At 36.5% G+C, this 26,404-nt stretch overlaps 1 protein-coding gene across 1 annotated transcript in view; it reads right to left on the reverse strand.

Annotated features, from left to right (window-relative positions):
• LOC5568796 (coiled-coil domain-containing protein 85C-A) overlaps positions 1 to 26,404 on the reverse strand; it is a 245,496-nt gene that overhangs the window by 4,450 nt on the left and 214,642 nt on the right. Inside the window, exons 4-5 of the mRNA XM_021847475.1 lie at positions 8,059 to 8,247; positions 7,725 to 7,994 (exon numbers count right to left, since the gene is read on the reverse strand). Coding sequence (XP_021703167.1) covers positions 7,725 to 7,994; positions 8,059 to 8,247 — 459 coding nt within the window. The remainder of the gene's footprint in view (positions 1 to 7,724; positions 7,995 to 8,058; positions 8,248 to 26,404) is intronic.

Below are 26,404 nucleotides of genomic sequence, written 5' to 3' on the forward strand. Positions count from 1 at the left end.
CTAAAAATTCAGTGACGACTTCCTTCGGAAGGGAAGAAAAGCCGTTGGTCCCGAGATGAACTAACCCAGGGCTAAAAATCTCGTTAATAAAGATAGAAAAAAAAAAGTTTCTGCAGGAATTCCAACAGTAACTTCTTAAGGAATCATAATTATTTCTTCAACAGGAGTTCCTACAGAGATTATATCAGAAGTTTCTTTAAAGATTCCACCTGGAACTCTTCTAGGGATAAACTCAGAAGTTCTTCTAGTGATAATATCAGAAGTTCTTTTAGGGATTACATCAGGAGATCTTTTAAGAACTTCATGAAGATTTCCTTCGGGGATTTCATAAGTACTTTCTTCAGATATTTCATCTGGAATACCTCCAGGGATTCTATCAAAAGTTTCTGTAAGTATTCCATCAGGAGTTCATCTGAGTCTTTCAACAGGAGTTCTTATTGGAATTTCATAAGGAGTTTATATAGTGATTCAATTAAGAATTCCTGCAGGGATAATAATAGGAGTTCTTGTTGGGATTTCATCAGGAGTTCCTTCAGAGATTTCACCAGCTATTCCTTCTTTTAGAAGTTTCCCTACACAGAAAAAAATCCGTTTTCGTATCCGTGAACAACAGACGTGAACTCGTCAACAAGCAAAAATACACCGTGAACTAGATCATGTTTATGTGACCGTTGGTGGTAGTTCATGGTGTATTTTTGACAATTCACGTTTTCCAGAACTCTTTTTTGAGCGTGTAGGAATTCAAGAGTTCCTTCGGAGACTGCACCTGGCATTTCTCTAGATTTGTATCAGGGGTTCTTCAAGGAACTCCATCAGGATTTCATCTTAGAATTTCATAAGAAGGGCCGCCAGGCATATTATCAGGAATCCCTCCAGGGATTTCATCAGGAGTTCCTAGACGGATACCATATTGAGTTCTTCCAGCGATTCCATTTCAAAGTTCCTCTAGGGATTACATCAGTAGATCTTCTAGGGATTACAGCAGGAGTTCCTTCAGGGTTTCCATTGGGAGTTCCTTCAGAGATTCTATCTGGAATTTCTACATGAATTCTATCAAGAGTTTCTCTAAAGATTCCATCAGGAATTTCTCCAGGCTTTGCATCACAATTGTGTTCCTTAAGTTCCTTCAAGGATTCCTTCAGAATTTATATAGGAATTTCATCAGAAGTTCTTCAAAAGATTTTATTGGGAGTTTCTACAGGGTTTCCATTAGAAGTTCTTTCATGGATGCCATTGAAAAAAACTTCGGAGATTTCATTATAAAATCCTCCTGGGATTCCATCAAAGACTCTCAGGGATTCTATCAGGAGTTCTTCTAAAGGTTCCTTCAGGAATACCTCTAGGGTTACTCTGGGTTTTATCTGGCTATTTCTAACGGATTTTTCCCGGAATTTATTAAGGAATCCACCTTAAATTTTCTTTCAGTGGTTTCTCTGGGGAATTCATCAAGAAATTCATCCAGCTAGTCTCCCTGAAATTTCTTTAAGGGATTCCTCCCGGAATTCCTAAAGGGATTTCTCCCGGAATTGATCAAGGGATGCCTCCCAAAACTCCTGAAGGAATTAATCCTTAAGGAATACCTCCCAGAAAATCTCTCTACAGGATTCTCGAGGGTTATTAGGAATTTCGTCAAAAAATTCGTATAAGGATTTCGTCACCAGAATTCATCCCGAAGTTCTTTAAGGAATAAATCCCGAAATGCTCAAGGAATTCCCCCGGATTTTTTTCGAGGAATTTTTCGTGGAATAATTCCAGGGACTTTTGGAGGTTTTCAGGAATTTCTCCAGCAATATTACCAAAAGTTTCTTATAAAGGTTTTACCAGAAATTTCTTAAAAGAGTTTCACATGTCATTTGAGAATCCTCTAGACTGCTCCAAAAGTTTCTCTATGGATTCCGCCAAGATGAACTCCAACCATCCCATAATCCTATGGAATTTGACCACTATTTTCTATAAAAATTCCACCAGTAATTCCTTGTGAAATTTCATCAGTATTTTCTCTGATCATTTTACCTATAATTTTTCGCGAGAGAAGTTTCTTAAGAAATTTCGCAAGGAGATCTTCCAGGGTTAACATTGTGAATATCACCAGAATTTCGTTAGAACTTCCACCAGAAAGTTTCAAAAGAAGTTCTACTATAAAATACTTTGAAGGTTTAAGTAGGATTTTTCTTCAGGGCTATCAGAAACTCCTTCATGGCATTAACTGATAACTACTCAGAGGATCAAATAAAACATTTCTCTAAATATCTTTAGGTTGAATTCTAAAATGGATCTAAAAGATTTTTTTTTGAAAATTTCTGAATAATCCATAGAGAAACTTCTGAAGAGATATCCTTGAAGGAATCACCAAAGAAATCACTTGAGAAAATTCATTAATATATATCAGGAAGATTTTTAAAGCAACCCCTGATGGATTAGATTGACAGATTATTGAAGTAATTCCTGAAGAAATCCCAGGCCTTGGAGGGTTCCTTCGGAGAAACAAAGAAGAATCTTCGAAGGAAACACTGGTGGAACCTATAGAAGAATTTATTGAAGATTCCATAGAAGAATTCCGGAGGATAACCGGAGGTATTCCTGCTGATATCCCGTGTAGAAAGGTTTGATGAATTTGTTTGCAGTATTTCTCGTAGCATCCCTGAAGGCTTCCTGGAAGATTCTTTAGAGGAATTCTTGGTGGACTCTTTGAAGGAACTCCTTCATGAATCCTTCGACAAATTCTGGGTAGAATCAATGTAAGAGTTCCTGGAGTAAATCTATGTACCACGGTGTGCTGGAACACACATATTATCGAACTTGCATGAACCTCCGATCTTTTTTCACTAAAAGTTAGCCTTGATAGTCAAAAAAAGCTTGCGGAATATTAAAAAATCTTTCATCGGCAAAAAATTGATAAAAGACGATTTTTGTATTTTTACCCTTCTCCCATATATGAGTTCAAAGGAGAATATTAGAGATACACTAATATGATGACTTCTAACGACTTAATGACCAATTTGACATATCTTCAACATGAACGAATTCTTAGATGTTTTAAATTAAGCATCATTTCCTACATACACTCACACAATATGACCAGCCCATGGTGGTATGCCGTATTTTATATAATGGAAATTTCACTTTTCACTTCAGAAAAGCTCATACGAACGCTTTGTATTCTTCTTTCTGAATCAAATCAGTAATATTTTACGTATACGGTAAAGTTTTCTAATTAGAATAGGAATTCCCAAAAATTGATAGTATAGGCTGTATTCATGTGCTTATACGCGCAAAAGTCTTGAAAGAGGGTTCACTATAAAATGATTAACAGTAAACGGCTTATATAGCCTTAATGTGATCTCAAGCTCATCGTGATACAAGTTTTGTGCAGTCACTAATCTACTCATATGCAATGCGCACATTATATTTGGGGTTTGAAGTGCCTGATTTTGAGTAATAGGGCTGGATTACTTCGGATCGACATTATGTCATCACTCCAATTGTCATAGGATTGTCATAGGATGAATAATAAATGTGGCGACGATAACAAATCGACCCAACGTAATCCAGCACATTTATTCACGACTTCGCACTTATGGAGGGCACATTTTGCGAAATAGACACAACAATTTCAATAACCAACATGGACCCATAAATTTTAGTATCGTAAAACGAGGTATCTTTGAAAATGCGGGTAACTTTGATAGTGCGGGATCCGCAACGTACTAAACAAAATAACAAAAATTCTGTTATTCAGTCAAGCAAAACGAATGCGAAACTAAGGAGTATCAGTGTGACACTTCATCTCTGAGCTGTTTTCGTGCCAATCGAGAGTATTTGAGGCTTTATATTCGAATGTTAAAAAATGATGAGATTTTGGTACTTTCAAAACGCTCACAAACAATCTGTTTTACTATCACTATTTCATGAAACTATAATGAGTTCGGTACGTATGATTGATGGCCTAGCTATAGTAGAACATAAATCCGGTATCAAACCTCATAGCGAAAAACAGGTTTACAATTTGGAATCATTTTTGTAATCAAAGTCACAAATTCCCATATAACATTAAAAGCCTAGAGGTATGCAACGCCGCATGTACTTTACGGGATTCATTCGATTTATACTCATTCGTGTTCCAAAAACGATTGATTTATGGTGAATTTAATGTCGAAACATGAATATTAATAGATATCTATTCATAGATATAATTTTATACCCATTATTATCAACTTATAATGGTGTTCATCATGTTTGTTTTGACTGAAAACCCTTTTAAAGATGTTTCTTGTTCAATAAATTCTGTACTTTAATTGATAAAATCTAATCAAGTTTTTCTGTTAACATTCTCCAATCCAATTCAAACTGTGTTAAACAATAGTTTGTTTTGGATTTTCATGTGCTTATCTACACTCTTAAAAATAATGGAAATTACTGTGGACGTAATACATAGTATGATTGAATGACACATGGTGTAAATGATAAAACGACACAAAAATGTGTGCTTGAAGATGTATTGAACAATAAATGCAATTTTACACGTTAAAGGACACGAAAATGATGTCACTATGATCGGCATTTCCCGAATCAGACGGTATGGTATTTAAAATGTGACATAAATTCACGTTATTCGGCTCGCTTCTTTTATGTGCATCCAAATGACGTAAAATCACATGATTTTTTCAGAGTGTGTACTCATTATCAATGTTACCCCATTACCAAAAACTGACTTTCGATTATATGAGAAACTATAGATTCATTAAGATCGAACCGTTATGCAATCTTTCGTGTGCAATCGATAACTAACAAACCAGTGCTTGTTTTACAAATAAAGTATTTAGATTTTCTCTTAAAAAACTATCAATGTTACCCCGTTTTATGGTATGTATTTAGTTTTGAGTATGTGAATGTAACTAGGGATACGTTAATGATGTGAGGTTTTAGCAAACGCACCCAACCAGCGGCTGCAAGATTTCAATATAAATCTGCATGACAACTTTACAAATATTAAATAATATTGTTACTCATACAAGATGTATAAGACTATCATAGATTTTTTTTTATTTTCACATCTTACAATTTCTGTATAAACCCTGTATATGTAACGATATTTTACAATATTTGTATGCGTTCTAGTTTTGGATGTAGACATACCGTATACAGGTTTACGTAAAATCTTCCTTCATCTTTCAATCAAAACAAATATGAATAACAAGACCAGCTAGAGTGAGCATACCATACAAAATTGAAACAGTACATTGCCCTATATAATTGTATGGCGGTTTATTTTAATGGTTGCATGTAATTATATAATTGTCTGTTATCTTAAAAATGCTTCATGTTCAATAACGAACTCCAATGATTTCAATTATTCAGTAGAATAGGAAACATTGATTGAAACTTTATAAGTTGTTGTATTTTTCCCTTAATAAATTTGTGTAAAAATGCGATGCCGTTAATAAACGGCTTACCACCATGGGCTGGTCACATTGTGTGAATGTAGGTAGAAATTATGCTCAATTTGAAACGTCTTGTAATCGATCCGTGATCAAGGCATATCAAATAAGTCTTTGAGCTATTGCAATGCATTAAAATTAATGTAACTCTAATATTCTTCTATGAGCTCATATATGGGAGAAGGGTAAAAATACAAAAATCGACTTTTTTCAATTTTTTGCCGATGAAAGATTTTTTAATATTCCACAAGCTTTTCTTGACTATCAAGGCTAACTTTTAGTGAAAAAAGATCGGAGGTTCATGCAAGTTCGATAATATGTGTGTTCCAGCACACCGTGTGTACGTATTTCTGTAGGAATTTTTGAAGGATTTTTTAGAAAAAAAATCGGCGAAGGATTTTCTGGAGTTATCTTTAGAGGAATTACTCGGGAAACCACTAGAAGAATCACTGGAAGATTGTTGATAGGAGCAATTCCTGGTGGAAGTTTCGATGGGATTCCTGTATTAATTTGTTGGAAAGGATTTCTTGAACAATCTCTTTAAGAATTTCTAGAGGAATTCCTGGTGGAACCTCAGAAAAAAATCCTGATAGAATCTGTTTAAAAATTCCTGAATTTTGAAAAAATTCTTAAATACAGAATTTTTCTTCTTAAATCCCTTGGGAAGATTTTTGTATAAATATGAAGAAATAATCACTGAAGAAATTTCTGAAGCAACTCCTTATGGAATTAAAGGAGGAAACCTAGGATGACGCCCTGAAAAAAAGTGATTTCTAGATATCGCGTGATGGAATCTTTTGAAATAATTTCTAGAGGTATTCCTGAAGGAATTTTTGAAAAAAATGTTATATTAATCCCTGGAGGAATTCTTGGAGGTAGCCTTGGAGTAAGCTCCGAAGAATCACTGAAGAAATCGTTTGAGGATTTTTTCGGCTTGATCTTCGAAGGAATTAGTGGAGGGAATCCACAATAAATTTGTAGAGTAACCTTTGAAGAATGCCACCTACAGGTATGCCTGAAGGATTTTCTCATGAAGAATTCCTGGTTGAATCTGTGGATAAATTTCTAGAGGAATTATAAATAAAATTCCTAGTAGAATACCAGGAAGAATTTTAGGTGGTATCCTTAGTATAACCCATGAATTCCTGAAAAAAAACTTCAAAGTAGAATAACTAGAGGAATAAAAAAAAAGATTATGGATAGATTGTTTGAAAAAAAATCGCATAGCCATTCCCATATCGATGATTGCTCGGTATATTCCCCGATAGAGACTCACAATTTCAGAGTTTTGCCGGAATACTTCGTGCGAATTATAACTGGAATTCCTCATCAATATTCATTCCATCCGGTACATAAATGTTGAAAGTTTTTTCCTTACTACGATTATTGCAAAAAAAAAAATAGTATAAATAATCTCCCCAAAGCCACGGAATTCTTAAAAGTAACGATCACATATTCACTCGGGCAAGTGTACCATTAGTGGTGCACCTAAGGGAAAACTGCTAGAACACGGTGTTAAGATCATGAAATATATGATTTTAACGTATCATTCGATAGATCTCAAATCCTTCTATCATTCAAATGTATAAAAATCACGATTCATTTGAAATTTCCCTGCAAAAAGCCTTTCACCAATAATAGGAACACTGTTCCTTTAGTGGAGGTATATTTTAAGGATGGTTCCTTTAGTGGCGCAAACCATTGATTTCTTATGGGACCCTCCACTATGGGTTCTGATGCACCACTATAGGTGCAAAGGAGCAAAAAAATTAAGCAAAATAATTGTTTTAAATAGTTTTACGGTTAAATTTCATGAATATTATTCGATTACTTGTATCATTTTCGCATCGTACATAATACAAAAATATCACATAACCATTTATTAGCGCGAAACATGCCAAAACACACTACCTCCACTATTGGAGCTACCTCCACTAAGGGAGCGTTTGCCCTATTCTTGCCGAGATCATTCAAAACATGCGAAGAAATATCGTGTTGCTGCAACGAACTTTGACAGATGGTTGCTCCAACATAAATCGGTTTGGGGAAGAGTCAACCGACCAAGAGTCGACTGCAGAGAGTTAGTTCTATCGGGGATGGTCTCCTCTGTAACATGGTTTAAGTCGTCTAAAAGAAACAGTTTTCCGAGGCTACATCTGCTACATTTGTTAAAATGCTTACACTGGTCACTCCTCGGAATAAAACAATAAGAAGTTTCCGGAGAGAGAAGAATAAAGGGGCCAAGGATTATGTCTATGCCTTCGAGTTCCTCAGCAAACAACTCACCGTCAATCCATTCCTCCCGAACTGACCCCCTCCCAGCTGGTGTATATTCTCGTCGGCATTGGTGCTCGAGCTGCTTCCGTCTCCGTCGTCCCGGAGGGGAACAGCATTGCCATTGGTGGTACTGCCCGGTGCCGCCCCGCAGTTTCCACAAACCGCCGCCGGCCGATTGGTGTTCGATCGTTCTTCGTCCAAATACAGACACAGCTCCTTCAGTTCCAAATTGTCGCGAATCAGCTCCTGCTGCTTATCGTCCAGCTGCCGCAGTTTCGTCTAAAAGAAAACCGAAATCAGTCAAGATCAACTGTTAAATCCATGAAATGTTCCATTTGCGAACCTGATAAGCGGAAACTTCCTGCCGCATCACGCTGGCCGTGTAGCGTCCGAATCGTTGCCATTCGCGTGCCAACTTGCGTCCCTTCTGCCGGTCGTCGTCCAAGAAGCAGCACAGATCGCGCAACTCCTGGTTGTCGTCGCTTAGCCGCTGGTTAGCCTCTTTCAGCGCTCGCAACTCCGCGAGTAGGTTCTGGAAATATAAATAAGATAATAATGCTTTAGTGGGGGCTAATTGTTGAAGAACGGTAATGTCGATTTATCAAGAGAAAGTTATGAAAATGGGAAAATGTTACACCAACTTGGTGTATATGGAAAACGAGCTGTGGGGGTTGGTATTTAAGAAATGGGATGGACATAAATCAGACATGCAAACATATCCACACTCTATGGGAGGCAATGCGAGAAATCGTGAGCAATCAGTCACACTTGAAAAGAGGTGGGTAAGTACATTTGCATAATTAATTATAGTGCTAGTTCTAATTAATTGTACACGATGTGCGATAAATCAGTTAAATCCGAGTAAAAGAAGAGAAATTGTTGAATCTCGCAACCATAAATATTTTAAACATATTCGATCCTCATCATGTAACGACTGACATATAATCCAGCTTATGTTGAAGCTCTAGAAGCATTTTCACAGTTGTCAATTGAGAGCGTTTCTCTGAACGCTTAGGACACTTTCGGCAGGTTTACAAATCGTATGATGAGTTAAAATATGTATGACCAGCCCTGGAATGGATTTCTGGAATGGAGGCTTCCTTAGCCGGTTAGAGTCCGCGGCTACAAAGCAAAGTCATGCTGAAGGTGTCTGGGTTCGATTCCCGGTTGGTCCAGGATCTTTTCGTAATGGAAATTTCTTTGACTTCCCTGGGCATAGAGTATCATCGTACCTGCCACACAATATACGAATGCGAAAATGACAACTTTGGCATAGAAAGCTCTCAGTTAATAACTGTGGAAAGGCTCATAAGAACACTAAGCTGAGAAGCAGGCTCTGTCCCAGCGAGAAAGTTAATGCCAAAAAGAAAAAGAATGGATTTGTACAGATCCAGTAAATTTGTTTGCTTTGCTGAATGGTATGGACCGGGGTTCCATATCTATGGCTACGCTCTAGATCTAGAAGGAACTATAAATATTTGTGGCTTCTAACAACGTGTGCTTCAGCTTTGTGGCTGCAAAATGGTGACAATGAGGATGAAGAGTCCAACTCTGTTCTTCATAAATTCCTTCGTCATGTTTCCATGGCGTATTGGCGTTTCGTATTGGCGAAGCAAGATTTTTTTTCTAGAGGGGTTTAGGGGGGCTTGTGAATTCATGTATCACTGAAGTAATGTCGGTTTCAATAACAATCACGATTTTCACAAATTTCGAAATTTACATAGATTTAAATTCTTTTATTATGATTTTCTCTCAAATCGCTGCACAGCATGAACAGTATTTATAACTTTCAATTTTCAATACTAGAAATATTCAATGTACGTGAATCGATAATCCAAAAACAATCTTTCAAGAACTCTTCCAAAAAACTCAACAGAATAAACCTTGCGTTTTTTTTTCCAAGAATTTCTTTAAATATCTAAGTGCTTCTAAGAGATACATACCTCTGAGGATATCCACTGATATTTTTCTAAGGAATCGTAACCATAATTTTTCAGTGACCTCTCGACCAGTTTTACTGAATTCCTGCTAGGATTTCCATAGAAAATTATTCAGGTGATTTTTAGTCATTTTTCAACATATTTTTCTTGGAACTTCTTCGGGAATTTTGTACATTGTTAGCTTTGGGGCTTCCTAAAGTTTCTCTTTATGCTGTTTCAACAAATACTTCAAAAAATCCCTCGGAAATTCTGAAGATCCACAGGATTCAATTGGGAAAATATTCTAAGCGAAATCTTTGAGATATTCTATCTCAGGGTTTCCCAACCGATGAACAGTGGACTTTTCTGCAAAAAAATGTCTTGAAATTCAATATCTCTTGATGCCGCTGGAATAAAATCTATCTTTTTACGGCAAAAGAAAGATTTTTTCATGGGCTAAACGATAAAGAGGTAAGTGTTCACTGCACGTTATTTTTTCGTACGGTTTTGCCCTATGAAAGGTCATTTTACCCTATTTTCAATGGAAGTGATACATTCATAATTCAATATCTCTGGATTCCGCTGGAATAAAATCAATCTTTTTACCGCAAAAGAAAGATTTTTTCATGGGCCAACCGAAAGTGAGGTGAGAATTCACTGCACGTTATTTTTTCGTACGCTTTTGATCTATTAAAGGTCATTTTACCCTATTTTCAATGGAAGTGATACATTCATAATTCAATATCTCTGGATTCCGCTGGAATAAAATCGATATTTTTACCACAAAAGAAAGATTTGTTCATGGGCGAAACGATAGTGTGGTTAGTTAGAATTCACTGCACGTTATTTTTTCGTACTATTTGACCTATTAAAGGTCATTTTACCCTATTTTAAATGGTAATTAAATATTCATAATTCAATATCTCTGGTTTCCGCTGGAATAAAATCGATCTTTTTACCGCAAAAGAAGGACTTTTTCATGGGCTAAACTGTAGTGAGGTAAGTGTTCACTGCACGTTATTTTTTCGTATTGTTTGAAGATCATTTTACTCTATTTTTTATGCGAATTATATGTTTACAAATGTATATCTATAGACTCCGCGGAGATAGAAACGATCTGTTCGCCTCTGAAGAAAGATGATTTCATATTTAAATGGATGGTGGGATGAGTATTCACGGCAAACGAGTTTTTTGCACGAGTTTGTCCGACCGATTGTCATACTACTGTTTTTGTTAGAAATTATATGCTTCTTAATCAATATCTCTGAATTTTGCAGAGATAGAACCGATATTTTTGCCTCAAAAGAAAGACATTCTCAAAAGCAAAACAATATTGAGGTGAGAAGGTGGGGAACGTGATTTTTGAGTACGATTTTTGCCAATTAGAGGTTAATTTTTTATAACCTATTTTTTATAGGATTGAGATATTCATTAATCGTTTCTTTTGATTCCGCTGAATTTTTTTATTCTTTCGAGGTACAAAGATCGTTAGTATATTTTTGTACCTCAAAAGAATCAAAAATTGCATGAGTAAATTAATGGTGGAGTGAGTACTTACGGTACGTTATTTTTTTTCGCATAGGTTTGTATTATCAAAGGTAATTTTACCCTGTATTTGTTAGAAATGAGATACCTCAATATAAACCTTACCATCGATAAATATATATAAAGTAGTTATTAAAATGGCTTATGTTTGTTATGTTAAAACATTCTAGAAAGACTTATCTTATCGGTACTTGGTCGTTTTCCATACTTTAAGCAGAAAGGTGTAATGATTTTTTCATTGGATGCTAGTAACTGACGCTGAAAAAGACAACTGGTAATCGCGTATCTGTCAAAAGATAAGTAATCAATATGGATTTAAAAGGTGCTATAATCATATCAACTTTTCTGATCCTTCTCATTGCAATTAGTAAATACTGAGTGCAGGAGTCTAACTATACAGGTGTCACTATCGTTTTGCCCATGGAAAAAAGCTTTCTTTTGCGGTGAAAATTTCGATTTTATTCCAGCGCAAACCAAAGATATTAATTTACGAATATATTATTCCATTCCATATTATTAATAAAGGGTAATATTACTTTTGATAGATCAAAACCTTACGAAACATTATCGTTCTGACCATGAAAAAAATTTTGAAAAAAAGGAGATATTGAATTATGAATATATCATTTCCATTGGAAATAGGATAGAAAGACCTTTAATAGGTCAAACTCCTACGAAAAAATAACGTGCAGTAAACACTTACCTCACTGTAGTTTTGCCCATGAAAAAGTCCTTCTTTTGCCGTAAAAAGATCGATTTTATTCCAATGGAATCCAGAGATATTTAATTATAAATATATCATTTTCATTGAAAATAGGGTAAAACGACCTTAAGTAGGTCAAAACCATACGAAAAAATAACGTACAGTGAACTCTCACCTCACTATCGATTCGCCAATGAAAAAATCTTTCTTTTGCGGTAAAAAGATCGATTTTATTCCAGCGGAGTTCAGAGCTATTGAATTATGAATGTATCACTTCCATTGAAAATAGAGTAAAATGACCTTTAATAGGCCAAAACCGTACAAAAAATAACGTGCACTGAATTCTCACCTCACATTCGTTTAGCCTATGAAAAAATCTTTCTTTTGCGGTAAAAATATCGATTTTACTCCAGCAGAATCCAGAGATGTTGAATTATGAATATATAATTTCCAATGAAAATAGGGTAAAATGACCTTTAATAGGTCAAAACCGTACGAAAAAAAAAAACGTGCAGAAAATTCTCACCTCACTATCGTTTAGCCTATGAAAAAATCTTTCTTTTGCGGTAAAAAGATCGATTTTATTCCAGCGGCATTCAGAGATATTGGATTTAAAGTCATTTTTTGCAGAAAAGTCCACTGTGCGATGGTCTGCAGACCCATAGGGAGCCGCAAAGACTTTTTAATGGGGTTCGCGAAGCCATTGTAAATGAGAGATGGGCAAAATGGCTCCTTTTAGTGAACCGGATCTTTTGCACGGTTCAGTGGCTCAGCGGCTCGCAAAGAAAAAGCAAACTGAACCGAGCGACCGGGAAAAAGAGCGGTCCATTCCCTGATGCGCGACATGCGTCGTATCTTTCGCTCTCTCATTCTTCGCAAATTCTGCTCCAGAAACTAACGAAATACTCAGTCGATTTTTCCCACCAGAATCAAAAGCTGCCTCGTCAAATGGGCACTTTTTCTCTCAATTTTTCCTGTCCTTGTATGTAAATGATGTTTTGCTATCTATGCTGAGAGTGCGGAACTGCAGCAAACTGTGTCAAGCGTTATAATTAAACCAAGAAACGGACGAAGGGGAATAGGGGAAAGAATCGGTTCGTTCTTCAGTGCGCATCGTACCTTCGTGCTGTGCGTACACGAATTCTCTCTGCTCTTGGAAGTTTTCTTAAAAACTACCTAAAGCAATAAAACAGTACTTTTCAGTGCTACACAAACAGTACTTTTCAGTGCTAAAATTAAAAACGGTACTTTTCAGTGCTACTTAAACAGTACTTTTCAGTACTATTTTTTCTACTATTGATCCCTTTACGATCCTTGTTTGGACCCGTGCCTTCGATTTTTCGTTGGACCCGTTGGCGAAAGCTAGCGGTGGTAATCCTTCTTGGACACCGTCTAGGGAAAAAACCTCTCGAAGGTCACGTCTTTCTCGTTTATTAACTAAACATGGTATCAACAACTAACAAAAGGAAGGGTGAATCTCTGAATTCACTACTTCCTTCCAAAAAAGTGGGTTTTAAAACTGTCACTACACGTGGCAAGAATGGAAGAAAGGACGCTTCCCCGGAATGCGAAGTTTCTTCCAAGGGTGAAATGAATAATTGTATTGAAATGAGCAATCAGTTCGATGCTCTAGACAAATTTTCCGAACACCAAATCGAAGCAGCCTCTAGCCCAGGCTCTTTGATTCAAGTGAGGAAGCAAAGAGTGCCGCCTATCGTGGTCAGTTGTTCCGAATTTGGGGGATTTAGGCAGGAGATCTTGAACTCCATTAGGGGAATCAAGATTTCCTTCCAAATCGCAAAGAAAGGAGACTGTCGCGTTTTGCCGGAAACTCTTAAAGATCGCGAACTTCTTCTCAGATATCTTGAAGAGAAGAAGCACAAATTTTTTACTTATGACGACAAAACTGAACGTTTGTTCAAAGTCGTCTTGAAAGGTCTCTCAAGTGACTATAAGTCACCTGAAGAGATCAAAAATGGAATAAATGATTTACTTGGATTTTCACCAGTCCAAGTAATCATTATGAAAAAGAGAACCCAATCTGGCATTGTTCGGAAAGGGCTTTCTCAAGAATATTATTTAGTTCACTTTAACAAAAAAGAACTAAATAATATTAAAGCTTTAGAAAAAGCTAAACTAATGTTCGATGTCCGTGTGACGTGGGAACATTTCCAGAAACCTGGAGGAAATTACCAGAACCCCACTCAGTGCCGTCGGTGCCAAAAGTGGGGTCATGGTACAAAAAATTGACGCATGGATGCTAAATGCATGATTTGCGGAGGTTCTTCTCACGCTAAGGACGACTGTCCTGTGAAAGAAGATACCAGAAAATTTCAATGCGCCAATTGCAAGGGCCCTCACAAAGCTAACTTTTGGGAATGCATTTCACGCAAAAGAGTCGTTGAGGCTCGTGCCAAGCAGATGAAGGATAATATCCGTTACGATAACGGTCGTTTCCGGAATTTGCCTGGTAGAGTATCGAACAATGCTCATTTTTCAGTTAACGATCGCTTGATTAGGAATCATACCCACCAGGAAGATCATAATCATGCTCATTCACAAACAAATTTTAATCCGTCGGGTAGTCGTTCGAATCTTTCAATTTCGAATGTATCTACCCACGGTAAATCCTTTGCCGATATCATAGCAGGTAATTTGAACTCTTCCCCTGTTCGTTCCATGAGTACCCATTCTACTTGTTTCAAATCAAATGGAAAAAACCCTACCGCCACAGGTAACTCCTACCCCGCTTCTTCGTCTACCGAAAATTCCAATGGGAAATCATCAGATGATATGTCTGCCTCTGATTTTAATTTTCTAACTGAACAATTGAATCTAATGATTGATGCAATGTTCAAAGCCACCACTATGACTGAAGCAGTCCAAGTAGGTGTAAAATTTACAAATAAAATTGTTATTGGATTACGTTTTTCTAATGGATCCGAATAATAATTTAAATATTTTAAATTGGAATGCTCGTTCTCTGAATGGTAAAGAGGACGAGCTGTTTAATTTTCTTACAGCTAATAAAGTGCATATAGCAGTTATTACTGAAACTTATTTAAAACCTGGATCCAAATTTAAAAAAGATCCTAACTTTTTTGTTTATCGTAATGATCGACTTGATGGGGCATGTGGGGGAGTTGCAATCATCATTCATAGGCGTATAAAACATCAACTGTTTTCGTCATTTGAAACTAAAGTTTTTGAAACTTTAGGTGTTTCTGTTGAAACACAGTTTGGTAAATATACTTTCATAGCTGCCTATTTGCCTTTTCAATGCTCTGGACAGCAAGTTAATTGGCTTCAAACTGACTTGCGAAAATTGACTCGCAATAAGTCAAAATTTTTTGTCATTGGTGACTTTAATGCCAAACATCGGTCATGGAATAATTCTCAAAGTAATTCCAACGGCAGAATTTTATTTGATGAGTGCTCTTCAGGATATTTCTCAATTCAATACCCTGATAGCCCTACATGTTTTTCCTCTTCTAGAAATCCATCTACGATTGACTTGGTCTTAACCGACTCTAGTCATCTTTGTAGCCAATTAGTTACTCATGCTGATTTTGATTCTGATCATGTCCCTGTTACATTTCAAATATCGCATGAAGCGATTCTCAATCCTATCAGCTCCACTTTCAATTATTTACGAGCCGACTGGAATATATATGAAACGTATGTTGACTCTAATCTTGATGTTAACATTTCTTTAGAAACTAAAATTGATATTGACAATGCTCTTGAAACTTTAACAAATTCCATTGTTGAAGCCAGGAACATTGCAATTCCAAAATGTGAAGTAAAATTTGAATCCGTGATTATAGACGATGATCTTAAACTCTTGATCCGTCTTAAAAACGTGAGGAGAAGGCAATTTCAACGCACTCGTGATCCTGCTATGAAAATTATATGGCAGGATTTGCAGAAAGAAATCAAGAAACGTTTTGCAGATTTAAGAAACAAAAATTTTGAAAATAAAATTTCTCAATTGGACCCCGGCTCTAAGCCCTTTTGGAAATTATCTAAAATCTTGAAAAAACCTCAGAAGCCTATACCGGCATTGAAAGAGGAAAACAAATTATTACTAACTAATTGCGAAAAAGCTCAAAAACTTGCTATGCAGTTTGAAAGTGCTCACAATTTTAATTTAGGACTTACTAGTCCAATTGAAAATGAAGTTACTCAGGAGTTCGAAAATATTCTCAATCAAGAGAACGTTTTCGAAAATGCCTGGGAGACTGATTTGGAAGAAGTGAGAACTATTATTAAAAAATTCAAAAATATGAAAGCTCCTGGCGATGATGGAATTTTCTACATCCTCATCAAGAAACTTCCAGAAAGTAGCTTATCATTTTTAGTTGATATATTTAACAAATGTTTTCAATTAGCATATTTTCCTGACAAATGGAAAAATGCTAAGGTTGTTCCAATTTTAAAACCAGACAAAAATCCTGCAGAAGCTTCTAGCTATCGTCCAATCAGTTTGCTTTCCTCCATCAGTAAACTTTTTGAAAAGGTTATTTTGAACAGAATGATGGCCCACATCAACGAAAAATCAATCTTTGCCAATGAACAGTTCGGATTCCGCCATGGACATTCGACCACTCATCAACTTTTACGTGTAACAAATTTGATCCGTTCCAACAAATCTGAAGGCTACTCTACTGGTCTTGCTCTTCTAGACATAGAAAAAGCATTCGACAGTGTTTGGCATGAAGGTTTGATTGTAAAATTGAAAAATTTTAATTTTCCAACATACATTGTTAGAATAATTCAAAGTTATCTGTCAAATCGTACACTTCAGGTTAATTATCAGAACTCCAGATCTGAAAGACTTCCTGTAAGAGCTGGTGTTCCCCAAGGCAGCATCTTGGGACCAATATTGTACAATGTTTTCACATCTGACTTACCTGAGTTACCTCAGGGATGTCAAAAATCTTTGTTTGCGGATGACACAGGCCTCTCCGCCAAAGGACGAAGCCTGCGTGTCATCTGTAGTCGATTGCAAAAAAGTTTGGATATTTTTTCTTCATACTTGCAAAAATGGAAGATTTCTCCTAATGCTTCCAAAACTCAACTAATAATATTCCCACATAAACCAAAAGCTCTTTATTTGAAACCTTCAAGTAGACATGTTGTCACGATGAGAGGGGTTCCAATAAATTGGTCAGATGAAGTTAAGTATCTAGGACTCATGCTAGATAAGAATTTAACTTTCAAAAATCACATTGAGGGCATTCAAGCCAAATGTAACAAATATGTAAAATGTCTCTATCCCCTTATTAATAGAAAATCAAAACTTTGTCTTAAGAACAAGCTTTTGATATTCAAACAAATTTTCAGGCCAGCCATGTTGTATGCTGTACCAATATGGACTAGCTGTTGTAATACCAGGAAGAAAGCTCTGCAGAGAATTCAAAATAAAATTTTGAAAATGATTCTGAGGCTTCCTCCCTGGTATAGTACCAATGAGTTACATAGGATATCCAATGTTGAAACATTGGAACAAATGTCAAATAAAATAATCAATAATTTCAGGCAAAAATCGTTACAATCTTCTATTGCCACGATTAATGCGTTATATGATTAGGTTAAGTTAGGTTAAGTATATTAAAAACATTTTTTTTTCTCTTATAAGCAGGTGAAATCAACTCACCTGTAAAAAATCTGAACTGCTACGGCAAATGAAATGTAATATGTTGTTAACAAAATGTTAATAAAATCTTAGATTTGTTTTACCAAATTAGGATGATAGTGTTGTCTAATAACACAGAACACCTAGATATAAGAAATAATGAATGTAATGTTTGGAATGATACTAATAAAGAAATTAAAAAAAAAAAATCGGTTCGTTCTTTTTCTGGATCACTTTTTGTCTGATCCGTGCAGATCAAAAGAACCGACTCTCGCAAAAAAAGAGCCACGGATCACTTACTCTTTTGAGTGATCCGGTTTTTGTGAACGGCTTCGATTCTTTTTGCCCATCTCTAGTAAATGACGGTATTTTTTCAGGATTAATGAGTAGTATCTTTATTTTTTTTTTTTATTTATATTTACAATCACTTGAAAGGCATTTGACAAATAAAGTCAAATTAGAAGTCATATATTTGGAAATGTTTGCCCCTTTTTTATTTGCTGCACAATAACTTATAGAAAACTTGTAATGTAAGTCTGCCAATAAGAATATACAATTCAAATTTTATCTCACCAACGCTGCCTTAATATTTTTACAGTGAGAATTTCGATAAGCATTTACTATTGTTTCTGAGGCCTATAGATATTCGTAGCAAATTCCTGGCTTGCTTAATCCATGGCAGATGTAGTCCGCTCCATGGCGAGCTGCACGAAAAATTTCTTTGAGTTTCCTGAGCTTGGAAGAAGTGAACTTTTGACGAGACTGAGAATTTGTTCAGTTCACTGTTTCCACTCCAATCACTGGCGAAATCTTCTCAAATCGATCAGCAAGGCTGGTGGGATTTTCGATTGATATCTGTAGTAGTAATGCTCGAATGATTTCTGCGAAGATTCGTGACGAATATTTGACAAGATTTTTGAAAAATTCTTCCTGGATCGTAAGTTGACTAATAAGAAGTCCATCAGCAAGTTTCTCAATATATTCAAAACATCTTGCAGAGGCAATGCTTGGTGAGTACCAATTGGAAAATAAATAGGAGAACTTTGCGGATCCTTTGGAAAAAAAAGATATTAAGGTGATTATAAAACGAAGCCAAACTTTGAATTTTCAAGTGCACAAGACGAGAGAATCTGACAACAGTTCGCGTTGAAAACCAATCAACTTGCTTGCTGGTGGTGACCAATGGGATAGATTTTTAACGCGGAGCGCTGTTTGGTTCTCAAGTCTTGTGCTCTTGAAAATTTGAGATGTGGCTTCGTTCTATAATCATTTTTGACTTATTGTCTTTGAAAGATTTCCATAAACTTTTATTTTGAGAACATTAATTTTAAGGTGGTCCACGGGATGTTTGTAGAACTTCAAAGTGGTTCTTAGCTTCAAAATGTTGAGAGTGTTCCAAGTAGAATACTGAAAATTAACCTAAAAAAGTATGCGGACAAACTTATTTAAGTTATTTTGCTAAACATTTCTGCATAGATTCCATTAACGGTTTGCTTATTTCAGAAGCAAGAGGATAATTTTTACAAATTTCCTCATAAATGTCCACTGAAGGTTCTCAGAGTGATTCTTAATTTCTTGATCGTTAAATGCAAATATTTAAAAGAGATTCCAACCCAAAAAAAAACCAAAATTCTAAAATATCTAAACGTGTTTGAAGCTGTTCAGAGCCAATTCTGGGAGAAAAAAAATTATTTCTCGTTCGAGGATTCTGATTTTCGAAGGGTTTTTACTAAGAACTGGTAGTTTACTGTCGACTTGATTGATATGCAATTCATTTGTCTGTTAAAACCCTAATAAATCACACCTTGTTCGGTTACTCGCGAGTAAATGTTCGCAACATTTGGGCTGATTCTTTTGATATAGGCTCACGAGCAGGCGGGTGCGAACTTACTCACACCAAGCCTGTTCGAGAGTCTGTCATGTTTGTCTTGCGTTGTTTTACACTTGGATATTATGAACGCTTATGGAAAGAAGTATACACGGAGGAATCAGACTACCCAAAATATATGTTCTTTAAACTCAAATTTGGGTAAACTGCATTTAGTTTTTACCCACGGTTGGGTAGTTTTGCCACTCCCGCAACAGGAATGTTGTCAAAAACAGAGAGAGACGCACCGACCCAGCGTCAAAGTTCAATGAAATAAGCCAAAAATTGGGTTCTTTCAAGTTTACCTAACATTATTTTATTTTACTTTGCACTGAGTTGTTTTTTCGCTGTTGTCAAACGGAAACTACTTAATGATACACTGAAACAAGCATTGAAGTAATGAGAACCATGAACAAGTTCTTAAATTTACTATTCCAACCACGATTGAGCGCTTTTTATTTGCGTTTTGTTCTCACTCCATTCAACCGTATCGATAGCCATGCGGTAAGCATTCGCGCTTGACAATCGCCAGGTCATCGGTTCGAATCTGTTCTGCTGCATGTTTTTAATCATGATATAGTAATTTTTACTATCAGAATGGTGCCATGGTGAAATTGAGTGCACAAAATATTTGAAATAAATGCGAATTTAGTCTGCACAAATCAAGTGGTGTTGTGTATTTAATTTAACCCTCTGGTATAGTATTTTCAATCGCAACGCTGTACTCAGTGTAGGTATATGTCAATTAACCCAAATTTGGGTTATCCCACGGAAGAGCCGAATTGCGTCAAAAGAAGGCAAAGTTAGGTTGATTTGTGGCTCGGTGTACCCTTATGGGCTTAAAAAAATGTTATTTGTCAAGTTTTGCATTAACAACGGCCTTTCAGGATGCCTGTAGATTCAGTTATGTACCTCAAGTAGCTTTTGGAAACCGTAAACAATCTCGGAACTCTAAACTTAATAGGACATATAGTCGGTGTTCAAACACGCCGGACTAGATCATAGTTTGGCCTCAAGGACTGAGAAAATTCCGATCATTCTGATGCTGTTTTGATTAAGATGGATCATCAAATAGATAAACCCCAAAATTAAGGCAAAAAAAATGAAATATGGCCAATATGAATGCTTGGAGTATTTCTGATATCATCGAAAAGCACTTGGTTTAGTCTGACTCAATGTCAATACCGACCATGTGGCTCAACCTGTTTGAATGTAAACCTCTTTCATTAACGTTAGATTGGTTCCCAAGTAGCATCAGTTTATTCAGCTGAAATATGCTTCACAGAGATTTGTTCAACTCTTATTCCACAAAAATGTTTGATGGATACTGATTACGACTGTAGTAATAGAGGCCTATGTTCAAATGAGTTGAACTCAAAACATAAAAAGATCCCAGTTGTTTGGCCCTGTGTGAGCTTGGTTTGCAATGATAGAGCTCCCGATGATCAGTAGTCACGTTTTCAAATTTGAAGACCTGTACTCCGAAGAATTTTTTAGTTAAAAAATCCATATTGGAACGATGGGGCTTCATTTTTCAGGACAAGAATGATACACATACGCTCGTACTGCTCGAGCATACGAGCTCGTGAAGATGAGTTGAATAACGTAAATGCAATATAATGTAGACTTTAGAAAAACATATGATTATTGACACACGAGCCATAATTTTATCCCATATAGCTGGAAGATAAAGAGCCACGAAACAAAACAAAAAAGACACACTGTTTGGCGCCAATAGTCCATTTTACGAGACGTTTTTGAACAGCTGATCGCTCATTTTATGAATGAAAATTTGACAGTAGGCGGTGTCGTAACGTGTGAAAGTAACAGCAATATCATCAGTGTTGCCGTTTCGTAAAATTGACTATCACTGTGTGCCACCACTTGTCAGGGACGCCAGATTTTGTTTTTTTCAAAAATCTGGATCATTTTAGAAATATTGTCTGGATTTTCTATATTGTTGGTCCATAGCCTAAAAATTCACCACAAATTTTTATCTGGATCTTCCAGATTTTTGTAAAATTAAGACTCAAAAATCTGGAATATTCCAGACAAATCCGCAAGGTTGGCAACCCTGTCACTTTTATCATTCGCTGACACATTCTCATTCTGATCAAGGAAAACAGAGGCGAATATTATTTTCCATTTTCTATGCTATGTTTGCAACCAAAGATTCAAAAGCTTATAATTAGGTTGTTTAAGATAGCATTACCAGAAATTATGAAATTTATTAACAATTTTATGCAAAAATTAAATCAAACGAATGGCTCGATACCGTTGTAATCTGTGAGAGTTGCTGCTCTTGAAGTCTCTTTTGCAAACGAGAGAGTGAATATCAACATTCATAGAGATGTGCCACGAACTGTTATAGATCACGAACTGTTACACTCTTTGAATATGGTTCAGCGGATCAACTTCCAAGTACTGGGGTAATAAGCTCCAATGTAAAGCGTTCTCTCTGGCGGACTTTTTTTTTATTATACCTAGCACCACCCAAATCATGCTATAATCAATTAATATGCAAAATACTTGCGCTTGTTGTATTTTGAACACTCTCATTACACTTAGTTTTAGTATCGCCATAACAATAACCAAGAAGGGCTTCTGAGTGTGCTTTGTTCCATGAATTCTAATGAATTTACCACGTCATACTACCGAGTACCCGATGATTTGATTCACAAATGGCAACCAATCGATAGGGAAGCGAGAGAAGTAACGCAGGGTTGGGTCCCGTGGCCACAGTTTACAATAGAATGGACTTAAAACAAATCCTTATAACTTTTTGGATTAATCATCATATTTGTATTATGTTTGTTATCCATATTTTTTAAAGTCTCTACGTCATTTTCATGTCGTGCGTGGAGTCAACTGAATGCAATCCATGGCATTTTGAATCCAATTTTGAACGTCTTGTTCCACTCTGGATTGAGGCAAAAACATTCGTTTTACAGAGTTGTTGTCCAGCATTCTTACAGCTTACCATGCCCAATGTATCCTTCCTACTTTAGCCATCTCTAGGGAACTGGTTTCGCAGAAGAGTTGAGCGAGTTCGTGGTTCATTCGTCGCCGCCACACACTGATGAGTCTATCCCTCATATGAACTATTTGCAAAGCTTAACTTGCGACTCATCAATTATTCCAAAGTTCGATGAATTATCAATCGCTTGAAGCCATGAATTTAAATTGGGGACCTTCCTTAGCCGAGTGGTTAGAGTCCGCGGCTACAAAGCAAAGCCATGCTGAAGGTGTCTGGGTTCGACTCCCGTTCGGTCCAGGACCTGTTCGTAATGGAAATTTCCTTGACTTCCCTGGGCATAAAGTATCATCGTACCTGCCACACGATATACGAATGCAAAAATGGCAACATTGGCAAATAATCGTGAAAGTGCTCATAAGAACACTAAGCTGATAAGCAGGCTCTGTCCCAGTGAGGACGTTAATACCAAGAAGAAGAAGAATGAATTTAAATTGAACCACTTTTCCCTACAAACCAACATGACCGAGTCGATACGTTTTGTTTACGAATGATCCGTCGAAAAAGAGGACTATAAAAACAAATTCCGTCCTCGTCCAAGGTGTGCATGCTTCGAAAGTTAAATGCTTCCTCCTACGTGTGCCACTCCTAATAGCGAACAGCAGCTAGATACGGGATTCCAATCCATAGGAGAACCTATCATAATCGTTTACAACTGTTGCCTATATGCGGAAGTCTACGTCTGCTTCGAATCCAGCCGGTACTTGCCCTCTCTCTCTGTAGGGCCAGATCGTCCGAGGCAATTCCCGCTTTTCTTCCGCCAATTTCATTTTTTGTTATATATAAATTATGTTGCTAATTGTTCACATTTACCGAACCTAACAGAATGGGCAGGCCGATGGAGAAGGAACGGGGGGATGTCTGCTTCCGAGCTGCACCTTAATTTCACTCTTTATTGGGTCCGGGGAAATGACCGCGAAATTCTAGGGCATTGCGGGGCCAAACATGACGTGCGAACTGCCGTACCCAAAGCCAGCGAAAAAAGGTTTGCTTGTACATAGAGGTCCAGTTTTTTCGAAAGATGACAAAAACAGTTTCAAAACATGTTTTAAGTTATACATTCATCTACAATATAGTAGATAGTTCACAGGTAATTTTGAACAGAACTTCAAGTAGACATATTGTCACGATTTGAGAGGTTCCAATAAATTGGACAGATGAAGGAAGTTAAGTATCTAGGGCTCATCTATATAAATAAAAATGGAATGGTCTTTGTATGTCACGAAATAACTAACGAGCGGTTTAACGGATTTGAATGATTCTTTCTTCGTTTTGTTCGTCAAGGGTTCCGACGCGTTTATGTGTATAAAAATACCAAGATATTCACCGGGAAAGTTGGAAAAACGTGCGTAAACGAAACTGTCGTTTTGTATGGGATGATCCATGGCGTTTTTCAACAGCCAACTTGATGGCAAGACAAAGTTTGCCGGGTTCACTAGTACTAGATAAAAATTTACCTTTCAAAAATCACACTGAGAGCATTCAAGCTAAAAAATGCCATATTTTTTCAAATCTGGACCACTGTGCGCCGCTAATGATCCACTTAGAAACGTGCGCTTTCGTGTGCGATGAGGAAAGAAAATAATCTATAAGCAGCTTACCGATTGTTGTTTGGATTGGCTTCTGAGCGCGGTAAGGGCTCAGCCTCAATTCCCATTAACGAGGCTTTAGTTTTTACTGTATGGGTACTTATGGGGTGCTGTTTGGAAAAATGATTGGAGTTGAAAAACAAATGTGTTTTTATTTCAGCTTGCGCTCGAAGGCAGCGAGCTTTTAATTTTGTTTTATAGCACCATTTGCTGCGCATTGTATCGCGCCTTTATGGTCAATCAAACGAGCACCCATACTGCACTCGGGAGTTCACACCTTCTGGGTAATGTATTTGTAGGTTTTCCTAATGCAATGCATACCATAACTTCTGGCTATGCGACGTATGGCGAGAATAACCATAATTGCATTCACAAGATTTTTATGAGATCGAATTGAATATATCACTAATGTGTGATTCGAATCTTAACAATTATGTTAAAATAAAGTGTTTTGTTAGTATACAAAGAAGTTTTATTTCATTTGGTCAGTAGAGTAACATCCGGTATTGATAAATCACGCTTTTGTTTGATGTTTAATTATTTGAATTCCCATGCAAACCAAGCATCAAACTTTTTTGTCAACATATTTCTTACCAAGCATGTGCTTGAAAGCCAAACAATTGCCATAAACCTCCACCGTATCCATCTTGCGCTCCATTTGCTCGTGCTTATCGTGAATCGTGAAAAGTCACGTATCCAAGTCGGGCTCTCGACTAATTTACATTTCGCTTCGTACCATTTAACGATAAAATTCATTCGTTTCAACGCTCCCTGCGACTGTCTTTCTATGGGTAGGCATGCAGTCACCATTGCCTTTTCTCGTCGTCAGTGCAATCGTTCCCTACCAGAATAAAATAACAATATGATAACATGTTCCAATCATCAGCAGTAAGAACATCTTTGAAGCATTTTTTATTATAATTGTGATACAACTTTTATAAAATTTGTAATGCTCTTCTTTTATGTTGAGTTTTGAAACTTTTTTGGGGTTTTTTGTCCTTGTGACTACTAACGGTACATTTTTTATTCGTTATTAGTACCATTCATTAGTATAATCAATAGTTTTAGAAGCATTAGGAGAAACCTTCTTTTTTGGCATGTATGAAGAAACAACATCCAAACACTTTTGCAATCTACTACAGATGACACGTAGGCTTTGTCCTTTGGCGGAGAGGCCTGCGTCATCAGCAAACAAAGATTTTCGACACCCCTGATATAACTCAGGTGAGTCAGATGTAAAAATATTGTATGGTATTGGCCCCAAAATGCAGCCTTGAGGAACACCAACTCTTATAGATAGTCTTTCAGACTTAGAGTTCTGGTAATTAACCTATATCAGGGGAACACATTAAGTTTCAATCTTGTTTCTTCCATCTAGTCGGGTTACCATGCAACCAAAGCAGTCATCACTGTCTCCCCATCATGGGTCTTACAAACAACGAGTCTGCTGCATGCCTGTCTGAAAGTTTGACAACAATGAAATGAAAGAAGCATCATCCCCTTTTCTTGGCTGGCTTGAGCCCGTGGGCGCATCAAACTTGGGGGCGCGCGAAAGCACATGTTTGTGGTTTATGGTTAGGTACCTACGAGGGGACTAACAGCAGACGTTTCCAACAGATGGGTCGTAACTCATTGCGGTAAGTGTGGGTCGATTTGTGATCGTATTGAAACCGTTTCCAAGTTGATCCCAAGATATTGTGAAATAAATCTGAATCTTGAACAGCTTAAGTGCATGGCCAAGAGGCGAAGCTTGTTCGCTGTATCAATTGATAAGGCATCTTCAAAACCCTATATTGTAGAATCAGGGCCCAAAACAAACATTTTGACGTGAAATATTCATCAGGGAAATTAAGTAAGTGGAAAGAAATATGGTCTTTACTCTCGAAAACGTATTATGGAGATGGACGTAATGGAGAAACGTGAATAACTTATGAAAATGGCCTATTTTAATATTTAAACAATATTTTTTGCATTAAACACGATATAATTCGAAAATGGCTACTTCTAGAGAAATTTTAACATATGATCATTATGGTTTAGAATCATTTTTAGATGCTTACTGTATCATCAGAACGTATTTATTTTGACAGAAAATCAATTTTGAAAATCGACCAAAAGTTGTTCTTAGAAAAACTTTTTTATTAAAAATTTCTCCATCATGAAACTTTGTCCCAAACATCTTTTAACTATCAAAATTCTATGGTGAAAATTTAAAAAATATTAAAAATGGGGGTTTTGTGTAATTTAACATTTAATTTTTATTGATTTTTCTATGAAAGTAAATAAAATATTTTTTCAGTGTATATTTATTTCTTATAGTCCAAACGGTTCACTACAACTTCTTCATAGAACATTTTTCTCTAAAATCAACAGTTTCGGAATTAGAATTTTTAA

Source organism: Aedes aegypti, chromosome 2 (genome assembly GCF_002204515.2).
Source record: "Aedes aegypti strain LVP_AGWG chromosome 2, AaegL5.0 Primary Assembly, whole genome shotgun sequence".
Taxonomy (NCBI): Eukaryota; Metazoa; Arthropoda; class Insecta; order Diptera; family Culicidae; genus Aedes; species Aedes aegypti.